Below are 26,558 nucleotides of genomic sequence, written 5' to 3'. Positions count from 1 at the left end.
AAGCATTTTAAGAAGAAATTATGGGGGGGTGGGGAGGTGGAATTGATAAAAAATACAATTTGCTGCACATTTTCTTCACTTACTCTTTCTGTAACCCAGACTAGCATATATCCCTGTCTGTTTGTCTTTGGTTCTTTTTTATGTCCTTATCAGTGCCTGAGAAAGTGAACCAGGAGTCACTGCTTGGTAACTGGAAGAGACAATGTTTTGCCACTTTTACAGTGAAATCTGTTCTCTGTACCTACTATTAATAACCCAGAATCTCAGATTCTCTACTGTATGAATTCTTATTTTTAATGGTAAATGTGAATGTAAGAACTTAAAACAGACCAAAGAAATGCTGGATGAAGGTTGCACAACAAGGAGTTTAAAATTTTTCTTTCCTTTGAAGTGAGGACTTGTTATGGAAGGTGGTTTCTGTCAAGACTCCCCAGCAAATTTATATTTAAATTTCAATTGCTTGTTAGAGTTGACTGACTCTGCACATTAACTGAAGAAGCTGACAGGAAAAAACCTGCCCCAAACACAAGTGTAGGGCAAAAAGTTGGGAGATTTCTCTCCTTGCAGCTTAATCTTAGGCAGATTTTCCCATGAATGTCACAATATAGAACTGCAAGAGAGACTTCCTTGCCCCTCTTTTTTATATATTTTCCCCTGCCTATACCAATTCCCTCATGTATAAAATGGCATTTTTTAATGTAGAGTTAAAAAAAAAATATTAAGCATAGTCTTCTTTCCCACAGTTCCAGCCAAAAACTGCAAAGAAGCTCTTGTTAGCCTCTACCTGCCCAACTTTAGAACTTGAATTTGATTCACATATTCCTCTGCCCTCCTCCAAGCACAAAATCTTTCTGAAACTGTTGTAACCCAAAGAATGTAGTTACAGGACTAAATCCATTAAAACAACTGGAAACACATTTGTAATTTGCCTGCAAGGCATATCAGTGAGTAACAGATAATCCACTGAAAGCAGATTTTGGAAGATCTAGGACCTATGAGACCATTTAGGCCTGCATGCTGCCTCCCAGTATAATGTTTACGGATGCATTCTTGTATATTAATTTCATCATTTCTGAGAGAAAGGAAATTTCTGACAGTAATACACACAGATGTGCAGGGAGGTTGCTTTTATTTCAGACTTTCTGTCTTATTAACTGCTATCACCTCTGCCCTTCCTTCAGCTCTTTGCAGTTCTGAAATTCACGCCCACCTAAAGTAAAAAAGTTGGCTCCAAAAGGGCAAATACTGCAACCGTTCTCTTCAGTGCCACAAGCAGAAACCTTTTAAACTAATTTGTCTTCATATTCCACAGTCAGAATACTGGTCATTAATCTTTTGCAACTTATAAACAGGACTTTCAGAGAGAGCAATTGCCTATTCACATATCATTTTTGGCAAACTCTAGTGGTTTAAAAGAGATGTCAAGCCTTCTGCACAATTGACTTGTTTTATCAAAATAAGTGAGAGCTTCAAAAATGAAAAAACCTAATAGGATGAGCAGATGTAGGAAGCAAGAGCTGCCAAATGAAAATAAAAAAAATTTTGACATAATCTAAATCCTACACAGCAACACCTGATGATCAGCTGAATGTTTTAATCTCTCCAGGATCATGTTTCTATAGTGACTGATATTCGGCTGACCTAGACATTAGACATTTGTCCTCAACCCTGCTTGCTCAGGGACCAGGTGAAAGTATTAGATTTTCCTTTCTCCTGGATATATAAAATAGTTTAGATTAGAAAAGTCCTTTAAGATTGTCAAGTCCAACTGTTAACCCAGCATTGCCAAGTCCCTCATACAACTTGAAGGATGGTGACCCAACCACTTCCCTTGGGAGCCTGTTTCAGTGCTTCATTTAGCCACTCCCTCTTCTACCACCACTGCTGAATGTGGCTAGAGTGAATTTTGAGAGGAAAGTATAAGTCTTGTAACATGAATACAGTGGACACCAAGGCACTCCACCTCTTCCCACCAGCATCAGCCTAAGAAAACAGCTGACATCAAAAATATTCTTTCTTAAATTTCAGTCACCTTCCTCTTTCCTAACTGCCTTCTCGACCTCAGGCAATGTCCCTGTGGGCCTGATACCCCCAGGCTGCTCCATGTTCTACGGCAGTACAGATTTTCTAGACAAAATAGGTTACTTTCATTAAAAGAGAGGAGATAAGTTCAAGGATTATCAAGAGTTTGTGTAGTGAGTTTGTCTAGCTAACTCCACAGCTTGCACACCACACAGACACCACTCACAGCAGTTACTGATGGGCACACAGAAAATTTAGATTGCTGCCAGTGCTTAAGAGGCAGAGAAATAGTCACAATATTATGATGTCAGTCAGAGGACTCAGTTTAACACCAAAAGTACTCCCAAAGTACTCTGGAGCTCAATAATCAAAAGTACTTCAAAGCTAAACAAGGTACTCTGTGAGATACTAATCATTTCTGCTTCTAGGTTGCATAGATTCATAAAAGTACTGTATAGAAAGTGAAAATTATGGTAAAAGTACTTTACACAACAAAAGGAAAATTTCTGTACTTTCTACTTAAGCATTTTAGAAATGCTTTAAGAAAATGGAGATTATGTGAAAATTTATTACTACTCTTAAAAGATTATTCTGGATTTCATAAACTATAAATTAAGTTACTTATTTCTTACATGAAAAAGGTTATATATAAGCAAATTAAGATTTTTTTTTCCAAAATAAGTATTAAAAAAAGGAAAATAAAAATAATAAAAAAGTTTGAAAGCTCTAGTATGGAAACAACTAGAGTTGCACAGGATCTGACTGCAATTCATATTACAATCTTTAAAACTGTGGTCTAGGAAAGAGAAGGAGAGGAGGTAATGCTCCTAAAATATGCAGACTAAGCCTATAAAAACAGACTCCACTGAATGTCATACTGGGCAGAGGATATACCAGGTTGTTTCCAAATTTTTTCATGTAAGCAATGTAAATACAAAATATTCAGTGCTATTTGATTAGACTACTGGAATGCCAAAAAATCAAGTAATTAAATACTTTGTTAACAATCCTTTACGGTTTTTATATTGTATTGATGCAAATGCCAGGTACCCCATAGAAATCTCCACACTGATGATTTTCTGTGATTACTTGATACTTTTTACAGTGAATACCACTGACCAATACCTCTAGAAAAATATCCACTTTGAGTGTATTTCCATTCTGACTTATATTCTGATTTCAAATAAATAGCATGTGCAGTTCTGTAACTGGAATTGGTATTTGTTTTTCCTTACTTTAACTCCATAGTACAAAAAAGATGGTGCATTATTAGAAAGAAGTAGTATATATACAGAGAGACAGTTACAGAAATATATAGATTATATATATACATGAATAAGTTAAATCTGGGTGAACTTTTATCTATGTTCAGGTACAACTCCTGTAGTACTGTACCCTCAAATAATAATACTGATTTTAAGGGGATTCTGAGCATCTGTAAATATTTACACAAAAGAATTTTCCTTAAAGAACCAGGCTGATATATTCATACAACGCAGACACATTGGTTTGGAAAGACAAAAAATAAAATATCCCAAGATAATCAATCAATTAATCAATCAGTAAAAGTGCTTGATGGCTGATAATACCTGCCAAAAGTGACTTTGCTTAAAAAAAGCTGAGCACTACAATTCAAGCAGAAATTACTTGGTTTATACCAAACCAGGATTCTAAATCTTTAGCTTAATTGTAAATCTGAATCTAACCCATAACTGGAAGTAAAATAAAACATGCAAAGAATAAGACCCTGTGGTTATAGCCACAAACAGAACATTGATTGAGGCAAATAGCACATGGATTGCTTTAAATACCATTTAAGGCTATTTCTGCAAATTGACCAAAACCAAATTTCTCATCAGAAGGGTGAAACACTAAATAACTTCTAGCATTTAACTGTACCAGACTTTCCTGTTTTGTAATGGACCAATATTTTAAAGTTCCCCTCTCTTTGCAAAACGGAGGCCACAGGCCAGGTGTCATTGGGCATGGATGAGGAGATCTCTACTATTCACCTTCCAGACTACAGAGAGAGATTTCTAAATTAGTCAAGCAAGATGCCATATAATCTCTCTCTCAGGTGTGGGATTACATTCACCATCTCTTGTCCAGCCTAAGAAACAGGTGCCTAATTTGTGAATACTCCCTTGCCAACAGGCACTCCTCAGCTGTCACTACATTTCCTTCCAGAACTTCACTACCATCACAGTTAAAATTGTTTCATGAAGCAGTCCAACAAAAATTCTCTTAAATCAAATTGAATTAGTCAAATTTATTTATCTATCAAAAATGAAGGAACACAAAGATCGATTGGTCACTAAACTCCCTTTCAGATATGGAAAGCCACCTATATTTTCCTGGTTATTTTTGCTGTACATCTATCCAGTTCTTTCTGCTCTCCCTGGCTGAGTGGATTTTTTTAACAACTTGTCATACTAGTGGATGTGTTCTAAAATTTGCAACTAATTATGCTTTCGTTGGAGTGTGATGACCACTGTTATAAATAATTCTTCACCTGAGGCATTGCCAATTTTTACTTATAGAGTCATAGAACAGTTTGAATTAAAGGGACCCTTTAAAGGTCATCTAGTTTAGCACCTCTGAAAGAAGCAGGGATATCTTGAACTAGATCAGGTTGCTCAGAGGTCAGTTCAACCTGCTCCTAGATATTTCCAGGCATGGGACATCCACCTCTTTGGGAAGCCCATCCTAGTGTTCTATCACCCTCATTTTAATTAACTTATTTCTTATGTTTGATCTAATTGACTCTCCTCCAGTTTAAAACCATTACCCCTTGTCCAAAAGGTTGTTCCCATCTTTCTTCTAATTTCTGGAAGGCCACAGTGGTCCCTACTGAATTCCCTTTTCCAGGCTGAATAACTCCAACTCTCTCAGCTTTTGCTCACAGAGGAGGTACTCAAGCCCACTGATCATCTCAGTGTCCCTCCTCTGGACATGCTCCAATAGATCCATGTCTTTCCTGTGCTGAGGACTCCAGTGCTGGACACAGTCCTCAAGGTAGGGTCTCACAAGAGTGGAGCAGAGGAGAATCCCCTTCCTTGCCCTGCTGCCACTTTGGATGCAGCCCAAGACTTGTTTGGCTTTCTGGGCCACAGGTGCATATCATTGGGCTATGTCCAGCCTCTCATCCCAAGTCCTTCTCTGGTAGGGCTGTTCTTGAATATTTGCTGTGGAATACTTACTCATTGATAAATCTCATATTCGAGGGAAAAAAATTATCATAGGATTACTTGGGTAAGTTTTTATTTTTTATTTTTTTTTCTGCACTAGCCATCGTATTTGGATTATGATTCATAATGCCATTAAGCCAAACACTTACTCGTTTTAGTACTTGTGCATTTACTTTTTCCAGTCTAAGCACAACAGTTCATGCTTTTATTTACTGCACTTGTCAGAATTCCAGACTGTTTTCTCCAGCTGGAGATACTTTTGGACCGAGATCTGGAACTTAGCACCATCCATCAAAAGGCTGCCATCCCACCCTTCATCTAGATGTCATCCACAAAACTGGCATACGTACACTCTATTCTGTCAGGCACATTGCTAATGAAAAATCAGAGTAGCAGTAAGCATGGAAGAAACTCTTGCAGATCCTGACGTGTTGCGACCTTTTTGTTTTGAAACCATGAGCAGCTACTCTCACTGCAGTTGTGAAACCAACTTTTAATGATTTCACCTGGACCATATTCCCCTACTTACTTTACAGGACTGTCACACAGGACTGTATAAATGCTTGTTAAATCCAAAATTGTCACATCTATTTATTCCCTATTATCCATTAGGACAATTACCCTGTCAAAGGAAAAAATTAGATTCATTTGACGTGATTTTTCTTGACAAATTCATGTTGACTGTTTATTATCACTTTATTATACCTTAGGCCCTTGCACATTGATACATTAATCTTTTGTTCTAGATATCAAGCATAGCCTAAATAAGATATTTGTCCTCTGGTCCTGCTTCTTTCTGCTCCTTCCCACAAAAGTTAGAACCATAGTAAAATACTGGAGAGTTATCCTTATCCTCAAAAAAATCCTTCACAGTTGTTTTAATGTGAAGGATTGAATCCTGACAAATTCATACAGTGGAACAATAGATCAATTCAGTGGTACCTTTGTTTCATAGAGATGGAGAAAAATAAGGTAAAAAAAAAAAAAACAAATAAGGACTGATGAGCATCCCTGATATGCAGGGAAATATTACTGCTGTTGCTATTTAAGTCAAACAATAATTTCTGGCTCATATAATTGGAAATATTTTAAAAGTGTATCATAACGGAATTCAAATCTTGTGAACGCATCAGAATTCTGCCCAACCTCTCTTTAAAGGCAAACTGGGTCATCACTCAGCCATCTCGTTAAATGAGAGGGAAGAAAAAGGTAATCCCTTTGCAAAAACTTGACCTTGTTGACAGACACTGAGAACTATAACTTCATCAAATAATCTCATGAGCAAAGGAAGATCAAATAGGCAAAACAGGAAAATTCAGTAAGCCTTTTTTTTTTTTTTCTTTTTTACCAGACTATAAGCAGAAATTTATTCCTATAGGCACCTGAATTATCCTACCAAAGTTGGCTGGACTACATTTTACAGATACTTTTAGATCTTAGAGAAACAGATTTAATGTTTGCTACAAAGCAAGCATTTACTGGTGCAATAGCTCTCAGCAGCTGCCAACATCTAAGTGGCAACATAGGCACTTGCAGCTAAGCATATATTTAAATGTATCACCCTAGATTGAATGCACAATGTGAGTCTAAGTGACATATCTAGATTTCTCCGAGAAAAAAAATTTGCTTGAAATGGACTCTGCAAAACATACCTTTGCTGTTCTAATGTTTTTTGCTCAGCATGGAGAGGCTCTGGTTATTTGCACCCTTCCCTTGTATGAGATTTATTTTAAAAAGAAATACTGAACACACAGCTGCCATGAAGATTTATAGATAACTCCTTTACAAAGAAGCTAAATTATTTTAGACTATTGTACTGCCTTTTCTCATCTTTTCTAAATGTGTTTTTTATACCATGTAACCAGAAAAAAAAACCAGCTCTTCTGCTCTTAAAGAAATCTCTAAAGGGAGTAAATTGTGTATTCTATGCAAAAAAGAAAAATCCCACAGACCAGTTTTATTGTAAACATTTTCATAATATTGTTGTGTAGCAGGCAAATGGAATTTCTATTCATTACTCTCTGATAAAACCTATCTCCCGCATCTAAAAATAGAGATATATTGATAGAATAGACACAAAGCCTAGGTTCCTAGACAGAAAAGTTATTTATTATTGTTATGGATTTAAATCGTGTTCAACAAAATATGATGAAAATGAAAGCTAGGAATATTGAGTAAACGAAAACTTTTTCATGATAATAGCAGAAAGAATTACTATGTGTGTGCTTGCCATTCACAGTAGACTTATCAAAAAACGACAGCTAACAGCTCTTTTTCTTCAAAGCACTTTTTTCTTTGAATCCCAATATTAAATCTTAAGTTTACCACATTTTTGCTTCAAACACAGGTGGACATTTCAAAATTACCTAAGCAATGGAGGAAATAGCTCTGCCTATTCCCCTCACGTTGCAGAAAAACATTCCTAAACTGCAGTGGAACTCTGACAACAAATTATTTCTTGAACACCTTAGCAGAGCACTTTGTGATTTTCAGCAGTAATAACTATAAGCACTGGAATGAGAAGACACCATCATAAAGATATCCACAAATAGCCTCTGTGTGGTAGTGAAAAGGGCAAGAGATATCATTCCTGGTTAATCAATGGGTAGATTTTGGATCGTAATCTCTCCATCAATCAACACTGCGGTTGCTTTAAAAATCTTGGGCGAATATTAAAAGTGGAAAATGAAACATACCATCAAGAAGGTCTCCCCATTCTGTAGAGATAATATTGATCTATTAGAGAGAGGGGAGCATTAAAACAACCTTCTGAACAGTGTTGGCTATTTGAGTTCAAGCCTCTACCACCTGAAGGTCTGAAGGGACAGATAAATATCTTTTAGTCTTCCAAGAGTTTTCTGTGAACAGCTTAAATTAATAGATGTCTTCTGAAATCAGTTTTTTTGACACTGTAGGTAGCTCTGAATGTGGCCTCTGCTTCCTCCCTCTCTCTCTTCTTCAGAATCCTTACTAAGGGCAGCAAAAAAGGAGCAGTGTGGGAGCACAGTAATCCTCTGAGTGAAAAGTGTCAGTGTCCACTGATGCTTTGTTTCTTTCTGTCGAACATTTTATTTTTAATAAACATATTTATTAAACATATTTATTAACATATTTATTTTTACTTCGAACATTTTATTCTGGAAAATACCTAGATCTTCTCAGCTGGAAAATTTTCCTCTCCACATATCAATCCAAGTGGTGTAACTGCTAATGACTAAAAAACTTTATTGATATGTTCATCTTGTCTTTTGTCTAGATCTTTTTGCAGATAAACAAATGTATATCCTCTTTGAAAGGTGGTGTTTCACTCTGATGTGTAACACTGAAGTATTTGATCTCTCTTTCATACTGTGTCTGGTTCAGTGTGACATGCTTTTTCCTGAGACAAAGCTGAAAAAGCTGAAAATTTTGGGTGATAAACTGGGCTGCTCAGTTGGTAAGATCCGCTGTGGCCCAGAAGTCTCCATCATCCCCTCCTCATGAATGACTCAGTATACACAGTCCTAATATTGGCATCTGTCTTCTAGATGGAAGAGCCTAATTTGACTCTTCTATTTTTATCTGTGAGGGACATGACAGTTCCAGAGAGTGTATTGCCCTTCCTTGCACCACTCTTTGAGACTTATGTCAGTGTTATGAGAAAAGGTAAATTCATTTGGTAAATGAACTATATAACCTGGAGTCATCAGTAAAATTAAATATGTGATTCTGGTCCAGAAATTATGATTGCAATATTTTTGAAATTTCTAAGGGGTAAAAAGCTGAGGGGAATGAAAAGAGCTAGTGTTTTCACTCCCAGATGGGAAATCCCTAAAATTAGGCTTCAGGGTTCATATTACGTTTTGACAAGCTCATGGATTTGATAAGTAATCAATAAACTAAAAACAGTACAAACTGTATATAAATAGGTGCCTTTAAAGAGGCAGGAGTACAAAAGAATTATTTCACTTCTTCCTATGACTAGAATTAGGAAGGAACCTCATAGACACTTTTGGGCTTGACCTCACTGTAAGTTAAAATATTTTTATTCTGACTGGAGTAACTTCCATATTTAAACTACACAGTGAATTAAAGACAGGGGAAGACTAGCTCCCACTAGAAATGCCCATGTAAATAAACTTCCTGAAGAGCCTAGAATAGCAGAAAAAAAATACATTGTACTATGTCTGGTTTGGTGTGCACACACAGTGATTCCGAGAAGGAAATAGAAGAGCTAAAACCTAAGAGGCTTTTCTGTGACACAACAGGAATTACTTGGCAAGGAGCACCACAGCACAGCTCCCTTGGGTAATTATGGGAGACAGGTTTCCTTGGTGGATTAGAGACCATCTCCAGTTCAGCTTGTTCTGTTTCATTGCTGGAGGAGTGAGAGGATGCAAGGTAGGAGCCAACTGAAGGAAAACATAACCAGAACTGGTAGAAGAATTAGGATCCAGCAAATATACCAGCATTATTAGCAGTAATGGATCGGTCAATTTTTCCTGTTTACACACCCAGTGTGCAGCACAACTGAAGCTGATGAGCTTACAGGGATATATTGGCAGGGAAAATCTGGCTGGGTGTATAAACACTACAAAGCCTATGTGTTTATTTGAAACATCCTACAGCCTTTTCATCTGCTGAGCGACAAACTGAAATCACAACGTTTCATTTAGGTTCAATTTCTGAAAATTATAGCACATCTTAGAAGATAAGTACATATTTCTAATCTGATAGAAAATGATCAACTTACATCAGAATTGAATCTCAGCTGGCAAATGTTGCATGATATGATTTGCTTTCTTCGATGAGGAAGAGGAACTCCAAATGTATGATTTATTACAGCTTTTTGAATTGGGTCCATCTGTGAAGAGAGAAGAAGAAAAATAAAAAGCTTTTGCTGTTCCACTCTATGCTATGTTATCTAAAATCTCAAAACAAATTCTGCATCATGCCATACCATGATATACAGAAACCTACTATTTTTCTTTGAAAATGAATATTTCTTCTTCATGCAGTTATACAAAAAGGTTATGCAAAAAGAAGCAAAGAAAACTGTCATTAGCTTTCTTGAAACACATTATCTTTAGTTCAATTTTGTATGCTTGAATCTCCCTTTACTGAAGAAAGGTATAAGCTATAAATGCTGAACAGGTTTACCTATCCAAACACCAATTTGTGATTTTTATATCAGAGAAAAGCTAGCTTATTGAGCTAAAATAAAATTAAATAAATAAAATTAGGATATTTTAAATAAAGTTATTTTAAAAAGGATTAATGAAAATGTGAAATATTATTATGTACATATAATTTCAGAACAGCACAAAATACCTCAGTATTATCAAATAAAAATAATAATATCCCATGAACCAATGAATCTCTTCCTTGAAACATCTATACAACTTAGGAAAGATACAAATCCTTCAAAGATTATTTTCACAGTCGTTTGGAGGAAACTATTTTGAATAAATTCTACTTTAAGGATGAATTTGGACTTTTACGAAAAGGATTATTCTGAGCTAACTTCTACCAGAACACTAATCTGATAGTGTCTGTAAATCAGGATCCCTTTTAAAAAAATATACTATTTTGTCAGAGAACATCACAAAAACTACTCAAGGGACTTTTTTACTTGAAGGATTGAAATAACTTTTCCCAAATTCATTGAATAAATACTTCTTATTTCTTTTTCACAAAAAAACCTTTGACAGATACTTTTAAAATCTGGTAATAGCTTTGCAGCTACACTTAGTTAAGCCACTGATATTATTTATCTTTAAATTGTTAAAAAAAAAATCACATATTTTAACTAATTCTGATAACCAGTATTTACAGAGCATAATCTGCCTATGTCATGAAAAAGACCCCATATTTCTCCATGCCCATGTTTCTGTGATTCATTATTTTCTAGTCTGTTGGCAAAGGGATATTTGATAAATAAAGAATCAGAGCTTCTCCTTAGAGTAATCAATTATTCATGAAAGCTGTAATGGTAGACAGTCATGGCCTCTGTTGCAGTGAATCCAGAACAGATCACTACAGAATTTTTGCATCACATGACAGCTGTTCAGTGTCAAATATGAAATAGGTCTTTAAATTAATTACTGTTGAAAAGAAAATAAGATTGGTTAAAAAAAAAAAAATTAAACATTCAGATACACACAAACCCACCAAAGAAACCAAGAAAGACATCAGAGCTTTATAGAACAGAAGAACAGTCTGGAAATAATTCTCAGTTTGAGCATCTTCAATTTGATGTGAAACACTTCATACATTTGTGTACTGACCAGCATAAAAGGAGCACCAATCCCCCCTAAAAACGAGGCATGCCACTTTAACATAACCCAAAGTAACACTGATGACTAAGGGCAGAATACAGAAAGCTCTGAAAGACAACAACGAGCTGTGTAAGACTCTGCAGTGATCAAACCATGCTCTAGGAGCACTCATTTTACTGAGTAACATGATCTTAAAAAAGCCCATAACCCAAAAAATACAATTATATAGAACAAAAATGACACCACTACATAGGAAAGTAAATAAATTGTAGCAGTTCTTCTTTTATGACTCTTACACTGAGAGATGAATTCTTATGCCAGCAGAATCAATAGACCTGTATGTATCTTGCTATTTTTAACACTAAAGCATGACATGTTCTTAACTGATGCTAATTCTGTGCTGTTTAAGTTTGGAGAAATTCTATTCCTTTTGCCACTGCAGGTCTAAAGCAATTAGGGAAAACTGAAGTTCAGATATATGGATAAGTCAGCAGAAGGTAACAAGAAATTTCCAGTGTAACTGTTTGGGTTCACATTAACCACAGCTGTGAGATTCTTCAGAGAGCTTCTTTGTTCACTTCCTTAAGTTATGGCACTGGTCAGATAATGTGAGATAGTGGCCTTCAGTGTTACCATGTTCATCTTTCACACTATTGCACAATTATCTCACAATGACTTGAGAAAGCCAACAAAGAAGTGCTCTAAGGGTTAAATAAAAGTTGCTCCCATGGTTCACAAGATGGAAAAATGAATGTTTTTTTGGGTTTTTTTTAACTGGATTTACCCATCTCCAGAGTATATTCTAGTATATTCTAGTATATTCTAGCTCCAGGTGAGGTTGGATTTCTGGGGCAACTGATGCTTTCATACCAAGAATGGGACAAAATATCTTTTAGCATTAAAAAGATCATGAATGTGTAGAATAGTTCCTCTATGTTATACTTAAGTTTAATTTGGTCTCATGTAAAAAATGTGTGGTTTTTTTCCTAATAAGACCACAGATGTTCTCTTGTTTATCTGCTGATACAGAAATACATTGGCACTCTTCCCACTGAGTTTTTAAAGATGTATACTTCTAGGTTTACAGCTACATGGCATTACTGTGAATAGGATGATTCGTACTTGTGGCTCTAAATGAAGAAGTGTTCTGAATAGTTTTCAAATTAATTAAGAAAAACTTCTTCAAAATTAGAACACCTTCTCTGCCAGTTCACAGAATCACAGAATTGTTTGTGTTGGAAAGCACCTCATAGATCATCTATTTACAACCCCCTGCCATGGCAGGGGACATATTTCACTAGACCAGGTTGCTCAAAGCCCCATCCAGCCTGGCCTTGAACACTTCCAAGGATGGGAGAATTGTTCTTTGATACTGCAAAGCACAGTTAAACTTAAAAAATTAGCACTGGATTCTAATAAAGTTGGGACAGAATAAGGGGTATTTAACATTACTATTTTTCCCTGGAGATTTCATTTGGGAAATATCACCAATCCATAAATTCCAAATAAACATCCAAAAGCATCAGATAAACCTCCACAAGTTTTATGCAGGAAATCTGAGAGGCAACAGGATACTTAGGTGCAGCATGATAAGGACTCAGATCTCACAGATACTGCAAGACAGAGAGGAGACCTGCTGAGAGTCAGAGGAATAGAGCTAGCTGATTGCAGAAAATAGAGAGCAAGAATTGCAGGTAAATGTAAAGAGGGAAGTAATATCATATAGCTGAGATAATCAGCAAGTGTGAGATACTTTAAAGCATCTCCAGGCACTTCAAGATTTACTGAACATTGCTAATTACACAGAAAAATTTTATTTCAACTTATGTTAGTTGTATGCACTTTCAAAATAAAGATTATCATTATAAAGTTTGATAAAATCTGATTTTTACTCATCACTATTGCTATTTTACAATTCTGGATTTTATTTCTTATAAAAATAAGAAGTATTTTAGACAATATTCTAAATTTTGAATATTTTAAAATGCTAAAATTTAGACAAAAAATAGACAAAAGTCTTTTAATTTATTCTCATTTAAAGTGATGGACAGAGAAATCTGCAATTCACATGAAAGATTACCATTCAGATATCAAAGCTGTGCAGAAGACCAAGGCTAGTCCCTTTACTTCCTCTTGACAATATATTTTCACTGTAAGTTACAACACAAAAAGAGTTTGCTCTGCGAGCTGCTCTGTGTTTGACTTGTCCATCATTTTTTTACCTTTCTACTCTCCAGCACCAGGGATTTTCTTTATGTCCCACTTTTCCATGTGCTCAGTCTAGGGATAGCACAGTGTTCAAGGCTTACTGCAAACCACAAGATGACTATAGATTGAGCAATGAAGATAAATATTTAAGTTAATTTGATTAATTTTCGGTTTCAATACATGCACAACAATAACATAGTCTGTGTTTTAATTATTAAGGCTGAAATTTGTGATACAAGATGATATGATGCACCTTCTTTGATCAAATACTGTACTCCCTTCCCAAAATCTTCATGAACTTACCATACTTTAGGAAAATCCAGACTTAAACAAAGGGCATGATAGAACTTGGTCCCTTACTTCATGTTCTTGGCTTTGACCCTATCCCTATAATTTGGTTTTGCTTGTTTTAAATTCAGTCTTGGCAGACCTATGATATTAGCTGTATTCCTTATTCTTGTGCTTACTATAAAGCATGAAAATACTCTTTATTTTGTGGACTGAAGACGAAAATAGTGGCTGATGCATGAGCTTTTCTGGAGGAATATCTACCACAAAATCACCAAGAAGTTGACCCAGGAGATCCATCATTATCCTACCTGCTGAGACACTTTTCCAGAATCACCATAGCTGCTATCCTTGAAGGCTTTCTGTAGCCAAATCTTCACCTCATTAAATTTTCAGTAAATATCCATGCAATGCAGAACCTGGGATAGTATATTTTACATATAGAGAACTCTGATCCTTTGGGAAGTATATCTTATATATTTTTCACAAATAATTTTTAAGTGTTTTCGCACATGCGAGTGTGAGTCTGTGAAGAATTGTTTTATGCTGAAGCTGAAATTCAAACACCGAATTTCAAGAAATTTCAGTGTCTTCCTGTATTTCAAGAAATTTTTAATATATATAATTTTTACTAGTTTCTTTTCTGTGACTCCTAATCCCAGAGGCATAAGAATACGCCTAAGTTAAAAACAACAACAAAGCAAGAACAAAGGAAAGCATGCAAATTTGATGCACAAAGGCTCAAAAGGGACATAAGGGATATAAACCAAAGGGGTTTGTTTTTTAATTTTGTATTAAAACTAAAGGCACAATATGAGCATTTCAAATGCTTAAGGTTTGCAGTAAATTAATTGAAATTCACTGATGTCTATGAATAAAAGCATCCAGGTCAAAGGATAAGATGATGTGGATGCCTAGAGCCTGTTCAGAGCATATGGTAGGCCTAAAGCAATCAAAATAAGTAAGAAAGTATTTTTACCTCAAGACCAAAGAAATTAGCTGAAAAAGATTGACTCAGATCACTATGTGAGCAGAAAAACATGTCAGGTCATTGAAGCTCTCAGGAAAAGATTGCTGTAGACCATTTCAGAAGTAATTTTAAAAAAAAAAATTACCCACCAAAAGACTGACTTCCATTACTTGAACAGCCAAGTGAATTTAGTGACACAGGCACCACCACCTCCCAGAACCTCTTAAAATCCAGATCCTAACATATTTGATAATAATATTTGGCCTCATTTTGTACTTACTAATACCTATGTTTGTAGAAATCCAGACCAATGGCAAGAAACCGTAGTCATACATATATAATTATATACATATAATTATAATCATTATATACAATTACTCAAAATATAATTCCCTTAATGTTATTTTGATTGTAACATTGCACTATGTTAGGGTTATAACATTGGAAAGAAATAAAGGTAACTCAGTGTGGGCTCCTTTCATTCATCCTCTTACGTTCCAATAGACAGTGAAACTAATAAGAGCATTGGAAACATTTTAAATCCTGCATCAATCTTTGCCATTACCAGGCAAAAATCACAAAATATCACATTCTCCACATTATACTTATTGTTTAACCTGACCCATTTTTAAAGTTGCACGATAGATAAAACAGTTTTGAAGCCAACCAGTTCAAACATAAAACTGCTGACCACTATTATTGTGCCATACTTAAACACAGAAAAGTTAAGCTGTAAGAATGCTCCTCACTGGTGCAAAGCCACTGTTATTTATAGCTCAGGATGCTTAGAGCCAGCAATTTTTTCAGAGCATAATTTGACTATTTTGAATTGAAAACTGAGCAGTTCTTCAGCTATCTAAGTTGGATCAAGAATTCACAGACATTTCCTGTGTAATCATGCTGGTCAGTTGTAGAGGTGCAGCAATATTATATTAGATTCACTACATTGTAATATTATTACTTATGCAGAAAGTTAGATATTTTGGAGAACTCTTAGACTTTCAGACTTACATGGGCTGTATAGACTGCCCATGTCATGGGCATTGTGCAGCTGAGTGAGAGCTACTCCTTCTCCAAGAGATGCTTGGCATCTACTGCAGTTGCATTTTGAAGCAGCACAAAACCTGTGCAACAGGTCTAAAACTTCCAGGAAAAACGTGAAGTACTGTGTGTCACACATTGCTGTTCATTTCTCTGTGTGCACAGCATTCCCAGCACTCCTTAGAGTATTTATTAACTATGCACATTAAAAAAAAAAAATCTCCATGCAGAACATGATGCTTTCCAGAACTGTCAGACCTATAACTTACAACCTACCTGACACACACTAATATCCTGGTGACCATGTCAGAAACAGAACAGCTCAACAACAGCTCAGTGATTTGATCCTAAGTATATTTGGCATTCTACATTTCCATAAAAAATAAGTTCCATTGTTACAGTTGGCACTTGAGGGCTGTTTTTTTTCCAAAACCACATTAATCTGTGAATAAGAATCCTATAAACTAACTAAAGAACACAATTCAAAAGCAATGATGGGAAAAGCTTAGTAAGCATAATTAAACACACACCAAAAAATGGATGTTCAACAATATTTTGGTTTTGTGCGTGAATAAAACAATGTCAAACAGTTAGAATACACGTTCTAGATGTGCTACCATGCATGACTTATCCTTTTATAGTTAATTTATTCAGTATTGCCCTAGTAATTATGGTGAATAATTATGTAGAGTTGAACTCAGCACTACCCACCTTATCTTAGTGACTACCATTTCTGTTCTTATCCATGAAAGAGGGCAGAACTAAGCTGATGCTTTCCATGTACATAAGTAGATATGTTGCTCATCCTTGTTAAATATAGCATATTCCATATAAAATATCTTCACCAACTACAATAATGTGCAATATTTACAGAATAATTACTTTTCTTTTAAAAAGTGGTATCTATTAAAAAGAAAATTGCTGTCACTTCCCAAAAAATGCAAAGGGTAACTTGAATAGGACCTCAGAATGAATACCCAAAGTAAACTTTTCATTCTTGTGTTGAATTCCTGTAAGTGTTTCTTTCTTTCTTTTTTTTTTTTTTTTCTTGAAGGAGCTATTTAATTGTAGCAGTTGTCTAGTCACTTTGCTGATGTGACCCTACTATTTCTCCTCTTCTTTTTTTTTTTTTTTTTTCTTGTAGATTTTTCCACTTGCAAATGAGATGCTGAAGCAGCAGCAGTATTTCTGGCAGGCTGCTTGAATATACAGAAACCAGTCAGAGCAAAAGGATTTGCATTCACAGTGGTACTGCACACAAATACTGTAACCACAGAGAGATTATGCAAATCCTTATCCTCTGATTGTCTAATAATGGTTGTCAGTCAAAAGACAAGAATTTGCATATGCTAAGGCTAGTGAGAAATAATCACACAGTGATTATGCTAATCAAACACACTAAAAAACATGTGAAGGACTGTCAAACTGGAACAAATCTGTGTATGTATGCTAAATACAGAAACACACAGTACTAAGAGAACATTAAGGTTGCAGATCAAGCCCTTAAAAACATGAAATCCCTATAAGCCTCGACACTTTTATATTTTTTTGAAATATGTTGACATCTTTTCCCAAAAAGGTTTTGACTTTATTCTGCTTAGAAGATGGACAATGTTCACCTAATGAGCAATTGTTCAATGTTGTGCTTTGTCCAAGAGGTTCAATGAATAACCCTAAACCTCATTGACAATATAAAGCTGAAACCTCACTCCCAATATGAATCATCAGCCAATTCATTGGCTCTCCTAAAGTCTTCACTGGATGTGAGTAGTTCACAAATATAATTAACTTTTTTTGAAAGCCTCTTTTTTAGGTAAGAGATGGTATTTTCTCAGAAATAAAGAACAAAAATTGTACACAAGTTCTAGTTACTCAACTTATTATACCTGATGGTACTTACTATTATACTGCTTTTCCTACGCTCCCCACACAGTCCCTGATTCCAGATTCATTTGTGAAGGGGCTACACAGACTAAACAGAGCTTTACAACTGCAAGCTGGACTTACAATCCATAAAGATGTCTGGGAAATGTTTGAGTTAAGTGACTTGCCTAACGTCTCTGAGAACAACTCTGGAGAGGCATTCAACTGATTTTCTAAAATGGGATAACCATTCCTTTAGTCCTATCTCATTCAAAACATACTTTATGCAACAAACAGAGTAAAAATAGTATTGATAATAATCTTCATGATTGATTCTCAGTGCTTACCCAAAGGAAAATGCTACCAGACCTGTAAGATTCTTCCAAAGAAGAGAAGATGAAAGGCAACCAAATGTGGTGTGTTTGTCATACTGCTCAATTATCTAGTGGACAACACTCAATACAACAATTGCAGCATAAGAACAGAACAACATGAAAGAGATCACCTTGAAAGTGAGAGAATTACTCATTCCACTTCTAGCAGGCATTAACAAAGTGGTGTGTGAAGAAAGTGTGGATTGCTTCTTTTATCTGCTCACTTAAGTGAGCAGCAGCAGATGGTAAAAATATGATTAAGCCCAAAACAATTGCTTAAAACAAAAAGAAATAAATGTTATACTGTCCCTAAAGATATCTCTAAAGATAGCAATAAAGATAAAAACCTAAGGTTCACAAACACCATTTGTTTTCTGAGACTCACCAAGAGCAAAGCAAAAATTACTTCATAAGAAAAAGAATACGTTAAAAAAAGTTAAGGGCATTTTCATGTTTGTGCTTAAGAGTTTGGAACAAAAGGTTGGCAGGCCTAATGAGGGTTGCATAACAAATTCCCAACAGCATCATTCATATGTGGATGTATCTCAGAAAACTATTACAAGTGTTATAAATGGTATTTAATAATAGTGAGTCTTTCTAATCACAACAACAATAAAAGCAGGATGTGTGCCAGACAGAGAACTGGCAAAGAGGCACTTGATTCACTCTTACAAGTGAATTGCTTACAAGTATTAGGGTGCAAAGTGGTATCTGAAAATTACTACATGTTTTTCAGAGAAATGACTGCATATGTATGTGTTTTAGGACTGAGAAGATAATTCTGCAATGCAAAGTTCCTGTTCATGCTACTATGTTCTTTTAGCCTATTTAAACAATTCTTCTTATTTACCATTTTTATTCTGTTCTATAACTGGAATGTTTAAAGACATATATTCTTAATTTAAAAAAAATCATGGTATGCTTCAGACATTATTAAAATACTGTATCAAATCTATAATTTTATAGTGTTTCAACACATTTCAAAATCTTAGTTTGCTAAGATTTAGCACTGGAAGAAGTTACAATATTTAAGGCATACACGTAGAATCAGAAAATAACAAACTAAAAAGGATTTCAACACATAATTTAGTCCACGATCCCATCATAAAAGGAAAAAAATGTTATGCCAACAGAATAATTTTATCCCAGGTTCTGGCAGGTAATACTTGAGTGTGCAAGTATTTTCAGGAATCAAAAGCTAAAATATAGCAGTTGAACGTTGGAGAGAAAGATATTTTCCAGATTCTGATTTTATAATTGTTTCAAGTGTAAAACACTTCAATATTTCAATTGAAACATTTTATGAAGTTGCTCTGCTTGTTTTGCCATGGTAATTCTGACAATCCCTTACAATAGAGTAATTAGAAAATTACTGCATTTTTCTCTTGGCTTTTAATAGTTGTCAGTCTTTCTTCAAAACCTGGTACAAGTACTTCACTTCAGGTGGAACCAGAGATATTTGCTAGTATAATTATTTGACTACAGGTGTGCCTCTGGTTTGTTTTCTTTTTTCCCCCACTTCCTTCTCTTGAAAGGAAGTCATACACTTTTTATGAAAGTTCCAAGATATAAAACCATGTGACCTACTGTCATCGTTGTGCCTCACATCTGGAGATTCAAGACAATTTTATTTAAATTAATTGCACCACCAGCACTCAATACAGAAGAATAATGCTCCACGCTCTCCACAAATGGAAACTGGAGGGCTACAGCTTGCACATGCAGCTGAATACACCTTTATAACAGGTAATGGTTAAGTATGAGGGTAAATTATGTGCATGGGGATATTCATAGCCCTCAGACAGATCACTTAAGAGCATTATATCTCCTTGCATGCAAATAATACTTAAACTTTGCTCAGATCATGGATTATGGACCACAGGAGAAGTAATTAACCTGCTTACTCCCTCCGTAACATGATTAGCTCTAAAGCCTCCCTGATTTTTTAACCAGGATAAGTCTGAGTGTTCAGGATACTCACTTCCACTAAGAGAGAGAGGAATATGAAATTGGAAAATGGAAAAAAAAATTGCAATTTTTTGATATAGTTTAAGAGCTTACATAATAAAATAAACAGACCTTGCACTTCTTAGTAACCATGTATGCATAAACAAAATTAGAATTTGGTACTAAGGTGAGCAAGATCCCAAGAAGACAAGGGAAATAGGTGGTCAAAGGTGATTTGCATTTTAATAAAGTATTTCTAACTGAAAAATTAACATCAACCTGATTTCTTCTTCAGAATCTCGAGGAGGCAGAAAACAGGAAAAGATAGAAAAGAAAGAATTTAGAAATAAATGGAGATTGTTATATTACTAGCCCAACTCACTACCAGTTGCAATGTCTAATTTTCTTCACAGTAAAAAAAACAGGACTACCTTCCATTTTGATGAAAAGAACACACTTATGCCTTCACTGGGTACCCACATTGTGACTGTACTTTTCCAGTAATTCTCTACAGATTACTACTGAGATTCATTCCAAGTCTCCTGTCAGTCTTAGTGACTAAATCATTAGTGCAATCCTGAGTGCACTGAACAGCTGTGGAGAATATAGTTATGGCTCATTCACTACTTGAAGTGCTTTAATCCCTTCCTACCCATCTCTGAAATGTGATGCATTAAATAATTCTCAGCATGTTTTTATATCATTTGGAAAAAGATGAAACGTTAACAGTGTACTTTTCCATGCAATTTCATCTTTGAAGTTTTATCTGAGTGATATATCAGAATTAAAATTTAGAAAAAGGTATTGCCAGGAAAGTACCAGTCTGACCCTGAGTTCTGAGTTTTTGTAGATCAAAACAGACCTAAATGAAACAAAGGAAGGAAAGAAAACTGTATTTACATGTGTGCATAGAGAAATTCCTGTCTACAAGTTCAAGATACCTTAAAACAGGATTAAAGTGACAACCTCCCTTCCTTTCAAGAGTCTACTACCGTAAAATAAATATTAATGTAACTGCAAAGACCAAAATGTAGAGTTAATTAGAGCCTTTAATTTCTGGCACAATTTTCTTGGTAACTTTTTCTTTTGTGAAAGGATGCTGTCACAAGGGGGAACACAGTCACTAATTTACTGTCATGGCAGAGTGTATTGGTTTGGATGCCTTTTCTTGGAGTCTGAATGTTTAAAGTTGCTTCATGTTGATTTTGATCTTTATATGATTTTAAACTCCAGCTGGATTCCCAAATCAGCTCTGACTACACTGGTGACACACAGAAGGTGAACAGAAGTTCATTGACCAGGTGAGGAATGTGGGCTGCAGTCCAGTGTGTAAGAAGGGATGTTCTGTGTCCCTCCAGGCTGGAATCCCAGATGAACTAATACATGCAGATGGGAACCATAATTTAGGCAAACATGAATGGATGAAGCAGCTAGACACTGGGCTGCTTCAGGCAAGCAGCTCTGACAGTTCTTCCATCTCCTCAGCTGACCCCTGCCAGCAGGACAGAATCACTTCACATTAAGTGAAACTATGGTGTCCACTGAGTCTTTAGAACTAGTGAGACTGAAAAGGTTTTTTGTGTATATTATGAACTTAAACACAATAGGAAGTCTCATCTGAGTATTTCCCTCTACCAGGACCATTTACAGACAGGTAATTAACATGAAAACTGAGCTGTACTTTCAGCAAATCCACTTGTTCTTATGACTTTGAACTAGGCAACACAGGCATAATTGATTCAAGACCATCCATGTCTGGAGTACCTCTCAAAAGTACCTATGGATGTGAAGGAAGGCAATTTTATTGCCTGTGAACTGTGCAGTTGTTGTCTGCAAGTCAAGTACTTAAAGACATCTGTGCTGCTAGCATATCTTTTCAGAAAAGAAACTCCATGATGCACAAACAGCCCAGCTTCAGTTATTTTGAAGGTTTCACTTTTTTTTGCATTTTTTAAGGTCTATGGATATCATAAGAGTGCATTGTCTCCACTTTTATAGTAAAAGTTCTGTCCTGGAGATATCTAGACCATAGAATAGGTATGAGGGACCTGATAAGATAACAACAACTAATGGAAGAGCTCTGAAAAAATGAAGAAGACAGAAAAAGTGCAGTGCAAATCCCCGCAGGGTTTGATCCTGTCATCTTAGATGGCTTCAGGGCTCTAAACCCTGTAGCTGGTCCTGTTTTCTACTCAATTAATTATCTGTGATTATAAAAACAACATCACCAGTGAAAACATTCATTCCTCCTGCTACTGTCAAGTTTTTATACTGATGTAATATTAGAGATGAACCCTGTCCCCCATGACTTACTCCTGCTTCTCTTGACACTCTGATGGAACAAGTGCAAACCAAGCCTTGACCCTGGATCTCAGCTTTGACAATTATGATTAGATCTTAATACACACTGCACACATTTCTGGACCAGGATTAATCATTAATGATCAGGATCTTTGTGACACACTTTAGAGACAAGGAAATATTATCTTCATCTTACACGTAGCAACGGAGAGTAATGGTTCAAGGTCACTGTGGAGGGCTGTGCCTGAATGCAGAGTTAAAACCATCACCTCTTCCACCAGCTCCTTCTTACTAGCTCAGAGCAGCATTCTTGGCCAACCCTCACCACACCTTGTGTCTTTTGGTTCTTGTTTCAAAAGACAGTCCGACTTTTACCCCAGCAGCTCTCTGGAACAGCTGTAAGCACAAACAGTTCTGCTATGGGATAGGATAACTAAAAGAGTACTTCAGAAGCAGCTGCAAACTACAGTGCTCCAATCCTTCTTCTTTTCCTGTGTCCTCTTAAGAAGTGCTGCTGCCTTTTTGGGCACAACTGAGAAAACTCTACTTTTTGTTATCTCCTTGTAATTTGCATAGCAGATTGCCTCTGCAGTGGTTGTGCCTATTGCTTGAAGGAAGCGGAAAGCAGAAGATTCAAATACAGAATTAAAACCAAATGTTGATTGATACATTGAAATGGACTTGTGTCTGTTTTTCCTTTCACACACACAAAATCCATGCTATTATAAAAGGCATAAATGCAATCACCTATTTCAATTAATGACTGGAAAGGTTTTGTTCTTCTTTCCCCGTATACAAATCTTCAGTTCACACTCCACATGAGGAGAGAGACAGCACATTTGCAACATGCAGCAGTGTCATCTGATCCAAAAATCCAGTATGTTTTTCATCCAGTATGAGAATCATCATGTTTACAAATGTTATTTCTGAACCATTGTCATTCAAGGGACTGCTTTTAGTTTTCCTTTCAGATTTATGATTATTGAAATGGTATTACCAGTGCAAATTTTCTCTCTGTCAGTTCTTGTCTTTTTCATTATTAACTGCAACTGGGAGTTTAACAACTTAAGAAGCATTTTGCACTTATCAGGGTAGGGATTTGTCACATCAGTTTTATACAGATAAGACAATACTACACCAAAGGTACACACTCAACACAGGGTTATATCACCTTTTGCTGATCAAATACAAAGATAAGTCAAAAATGCCCGTGTGGCAAAAATTTTTATGATAGGCTGGTCAGGTTTCCCAACTATTAACACTAGACCTGGACTCAAGTAGAACGTGCTATTTCCTGGCTGCTGTCTGCAAAACCAGCAACTCAACAAATCTGCTTCTGTCTGAGACTAGTATCTGAATTTGTACTTTTCTTTGGCCCAATGACTTTAATGTGAAAATCAGAATGACATCTTCTGGCCTCCACAGAAACCAGACAGAAAATACATGTGCTTTCCTTAATATGCTTTCATCGGAACCAACACCTCGCTAATGGTGGTCAATTACTATGCAAATATCCAGTAATTGCACCAGCCAAAAACAAAGCATGCTACAAAAGGCACTTTAAAAAAAACCTCAGGAAACCACAAACAAAATAAAACCTAAGAAACCCCAAGTAAAACTAGAAATGAGAAATGACTAGTACAAGGCAAAAGTTAATTATTAAGAAATGGAGAAAAATTGTTTCAGTCTATATTTTCAAAACCTATGTTGTTTACACCGATGTAAATATAAAAGAAAAAAGCTACAACTTTAAACTGCCACATTGTAGGTCCTGTGTTTCTATAATTATGCTTTTGCTGTCTAAGATTAATCAGGGTAGTTAATGATGCAAAAAATTACATTTATAATCCAGTCTGAATACAGCTGTACTGCAAGCTATGATCTAAGTGCCATTAAGGTAAATGGAATTAATGGGCTGTCCCTGGCAATTTTTATATCTATCAGTTACTAATTAACATTCTTCTGCAAAGAATAATTTATGGGAGGAAAAATACATACAGAAGCAATAATGTTAAAACTTGCAGCACAGAGTGGTCACAGGGTAGCTGTGCAGCTGTAATAGACAATGTGTTGTGCTCATTTCAACAGAGAACAAGAAAGTGCCAACTGGCACTGCAATCAGTAAAATCTTTTATGTAAAGTAATTTATTTTATATTACAGCAAATTATTACTGCCAAGGATGAACTTTTGTGAGAAATCTCAACTTCAGCTAATAACGGAAGGACTGAGCAGAAGCAGCAATAAAAGCTTGGTAGTTAAATTAGCTACTAAGAAAAATGAGCACTGTGTGTTATCTTTGTAGATAACATAGCACATTTGCTGCTCCCAGCTTGATTACTGATTTTATGCATTCAGTACTTGCATTAGCTTTAAAAGTGTTTCTGTAAAACCTTTGCCACAATCTTATTGTAGCTCCCTGGTATTCCTGACTTTATGACACAAAAAGCACTGCATAACTTTTTAGGGTCACTTTTGAAATCCTCCTTATCTCTTTGCCTATGAACCTATGCACCATCATTTCACATAGCAGGAACTAATAGTAGAGAATAAATCTTACAGTGAATACCAAAGGCTCCAGAGGTTATTATATGCCTCCTCTTTTTTTTTAAAACAAAACAACTTAAAAGCCCCCAGAGGATACCAACAGAAAAACAGCCAAACCCCTTGAAATACTCATCCCCCCACCACCTGCAAAAATGCCCCTAGGAAAAGGAAGATACAGAATTGGGTGGTAGAATCAAAATAAAAATCTAATGGTGACTGTTGACTGTTGCATCTGAAAAGTATTTGCTAAACTAAAGGCAGTAGTAGTTAGTGGATTTAAAGGAATATCAAGATATTTAGGTTTACTTACAGGACGAAAACAAACATGTTAATCATTCTGAATTTATACTTACAAAAATCCAGCTTACAGTTAATCCTTCAAATCCCTAGTAACAGTATTATTCCAAGTAAACATCATTGAGTTAGGCTGATTTTAATCTTCCCAGACCCTGACCAAAAATGGTATATAACTACGACAAGCTATTACTACCAAAAATGGCAAAAATAATATTACTGGTATTTATATAAGTGAGATTCATTATGTAATAATGGTATTCTTTCAGTTTCATACTTATTTCCTACGTCAATCATGATGAATCTTGAGTTTATAATACCAGAATGACGATTCGCACTAACCACAATTTACTGCCTTCAAATTGAGGTTGTAAAGCAACACTTAGGATATTTGCATTTTATTATAACTTAGTAAGATCCCAGTGATAACAAACATCCTAACTTCAGAACTTACATGAACAGCTACTTTGAACGTACTGTAGATAGATATCAGATAAGAATTAAATTAGTTCACAAATACTTAGTGCAATTTATTACATGGGGAAAAAAACCCTGAATTCTCAAGAACCATAATTATACTGCTATCAAAATTATAATGTACACTGGTAAGAATTCCATTCTAGTGCTATAGGAATAAGCACTGAGAACTCTAGCATTTTCTCTCTTCTATATAGCCTCTCCTTCCTTTGTCACTCCACTACAATCCCCCCAAAATACCAAACTGTCTGTCTGGACCATAGAACTTTAGGTAGAAAAGTTTGTTAGAATAAAGTACTGATTCACAAAAGTTGATAAGCTTGCAGGGAAAAGAAGGAAAAGTCTATAAACCCAGTATCGAAATATAAAACAGACCTAGTGAATTTGCTGCTCCAAGAGCACAAAGAGAAATATATAATTTCTTTTTTTTTCTCAGGGAATTGAATGAGATAATACATAAATCCCATCAGGATGGATCTGACTGCATTGCAGTAAATGATAAAGTAGGTGTCCAATGTTTTCATTATACTGGCTGGCACATTTGCAATATAACTAAAAATACAACATATAATGTCTATTCAAATCAATGCTTTCAAAAAAATTATTTTAATGCTTTTGGTTACAAAGCATATTCAGATTAAGAAAAACCAAAACCACAAAACAAGCCACCACCAAACACTTTAAAGCTTTTCTCTGGTGCTCTCTATGCTAGTGCATTAGGCATGTTATTCAGGGGCTTCTCTATACTGGAGGTTTTGGCAGGTTTCCCCACTGTAACCTCTT

General features: G+C 35.6%; 1 protein-coding gene across 6 annotated transcripts in view; it reads right to left on the bottom strand.

The window, feature by feature from the left end:
• The window catches only part of ZNF385D (zinc finger protein 385D), a 411,914-nt gene that overhangs the window by 82,734 nt on the left and 302,622 nt on the right, over positions 1 to 26,558 (bottom strand). For all 6 annotated transcript variants that reach the window (XM_086851775.1, XM_086851772.1, XM_086851779.1 and 3 more), the window contains one exon: positions 9,943 to 10,053. In XM_086851775.1, coding sequence (XP_086707901.1) covers positions 9,943 to 10,053 — 111 coding nt within the window. The remainder of the gene's footprint in view (positions 1 to 9,942; positions 10,054 to 26,558) is intronic.

The sequence above is a fragment of the Cyanistes caeruleus genome, chromosome 1 (genome assembly GCF_971803275.1).
Source record: "Cyanistes caeruleus chromosome 1, bCyaCae1.hap1.1, whole genome shotgun sequence".
In the NCBI taxonomy this organism is placed as follows: Eukaryota; Metazoa; Chordata; class Aves; order Passeriformes; family Paridae; genus Cyanistes; species Cyanistes caeruleus.
This window is presented reverse-complemented; position numbering and strand designations above follow the sequence as displayed.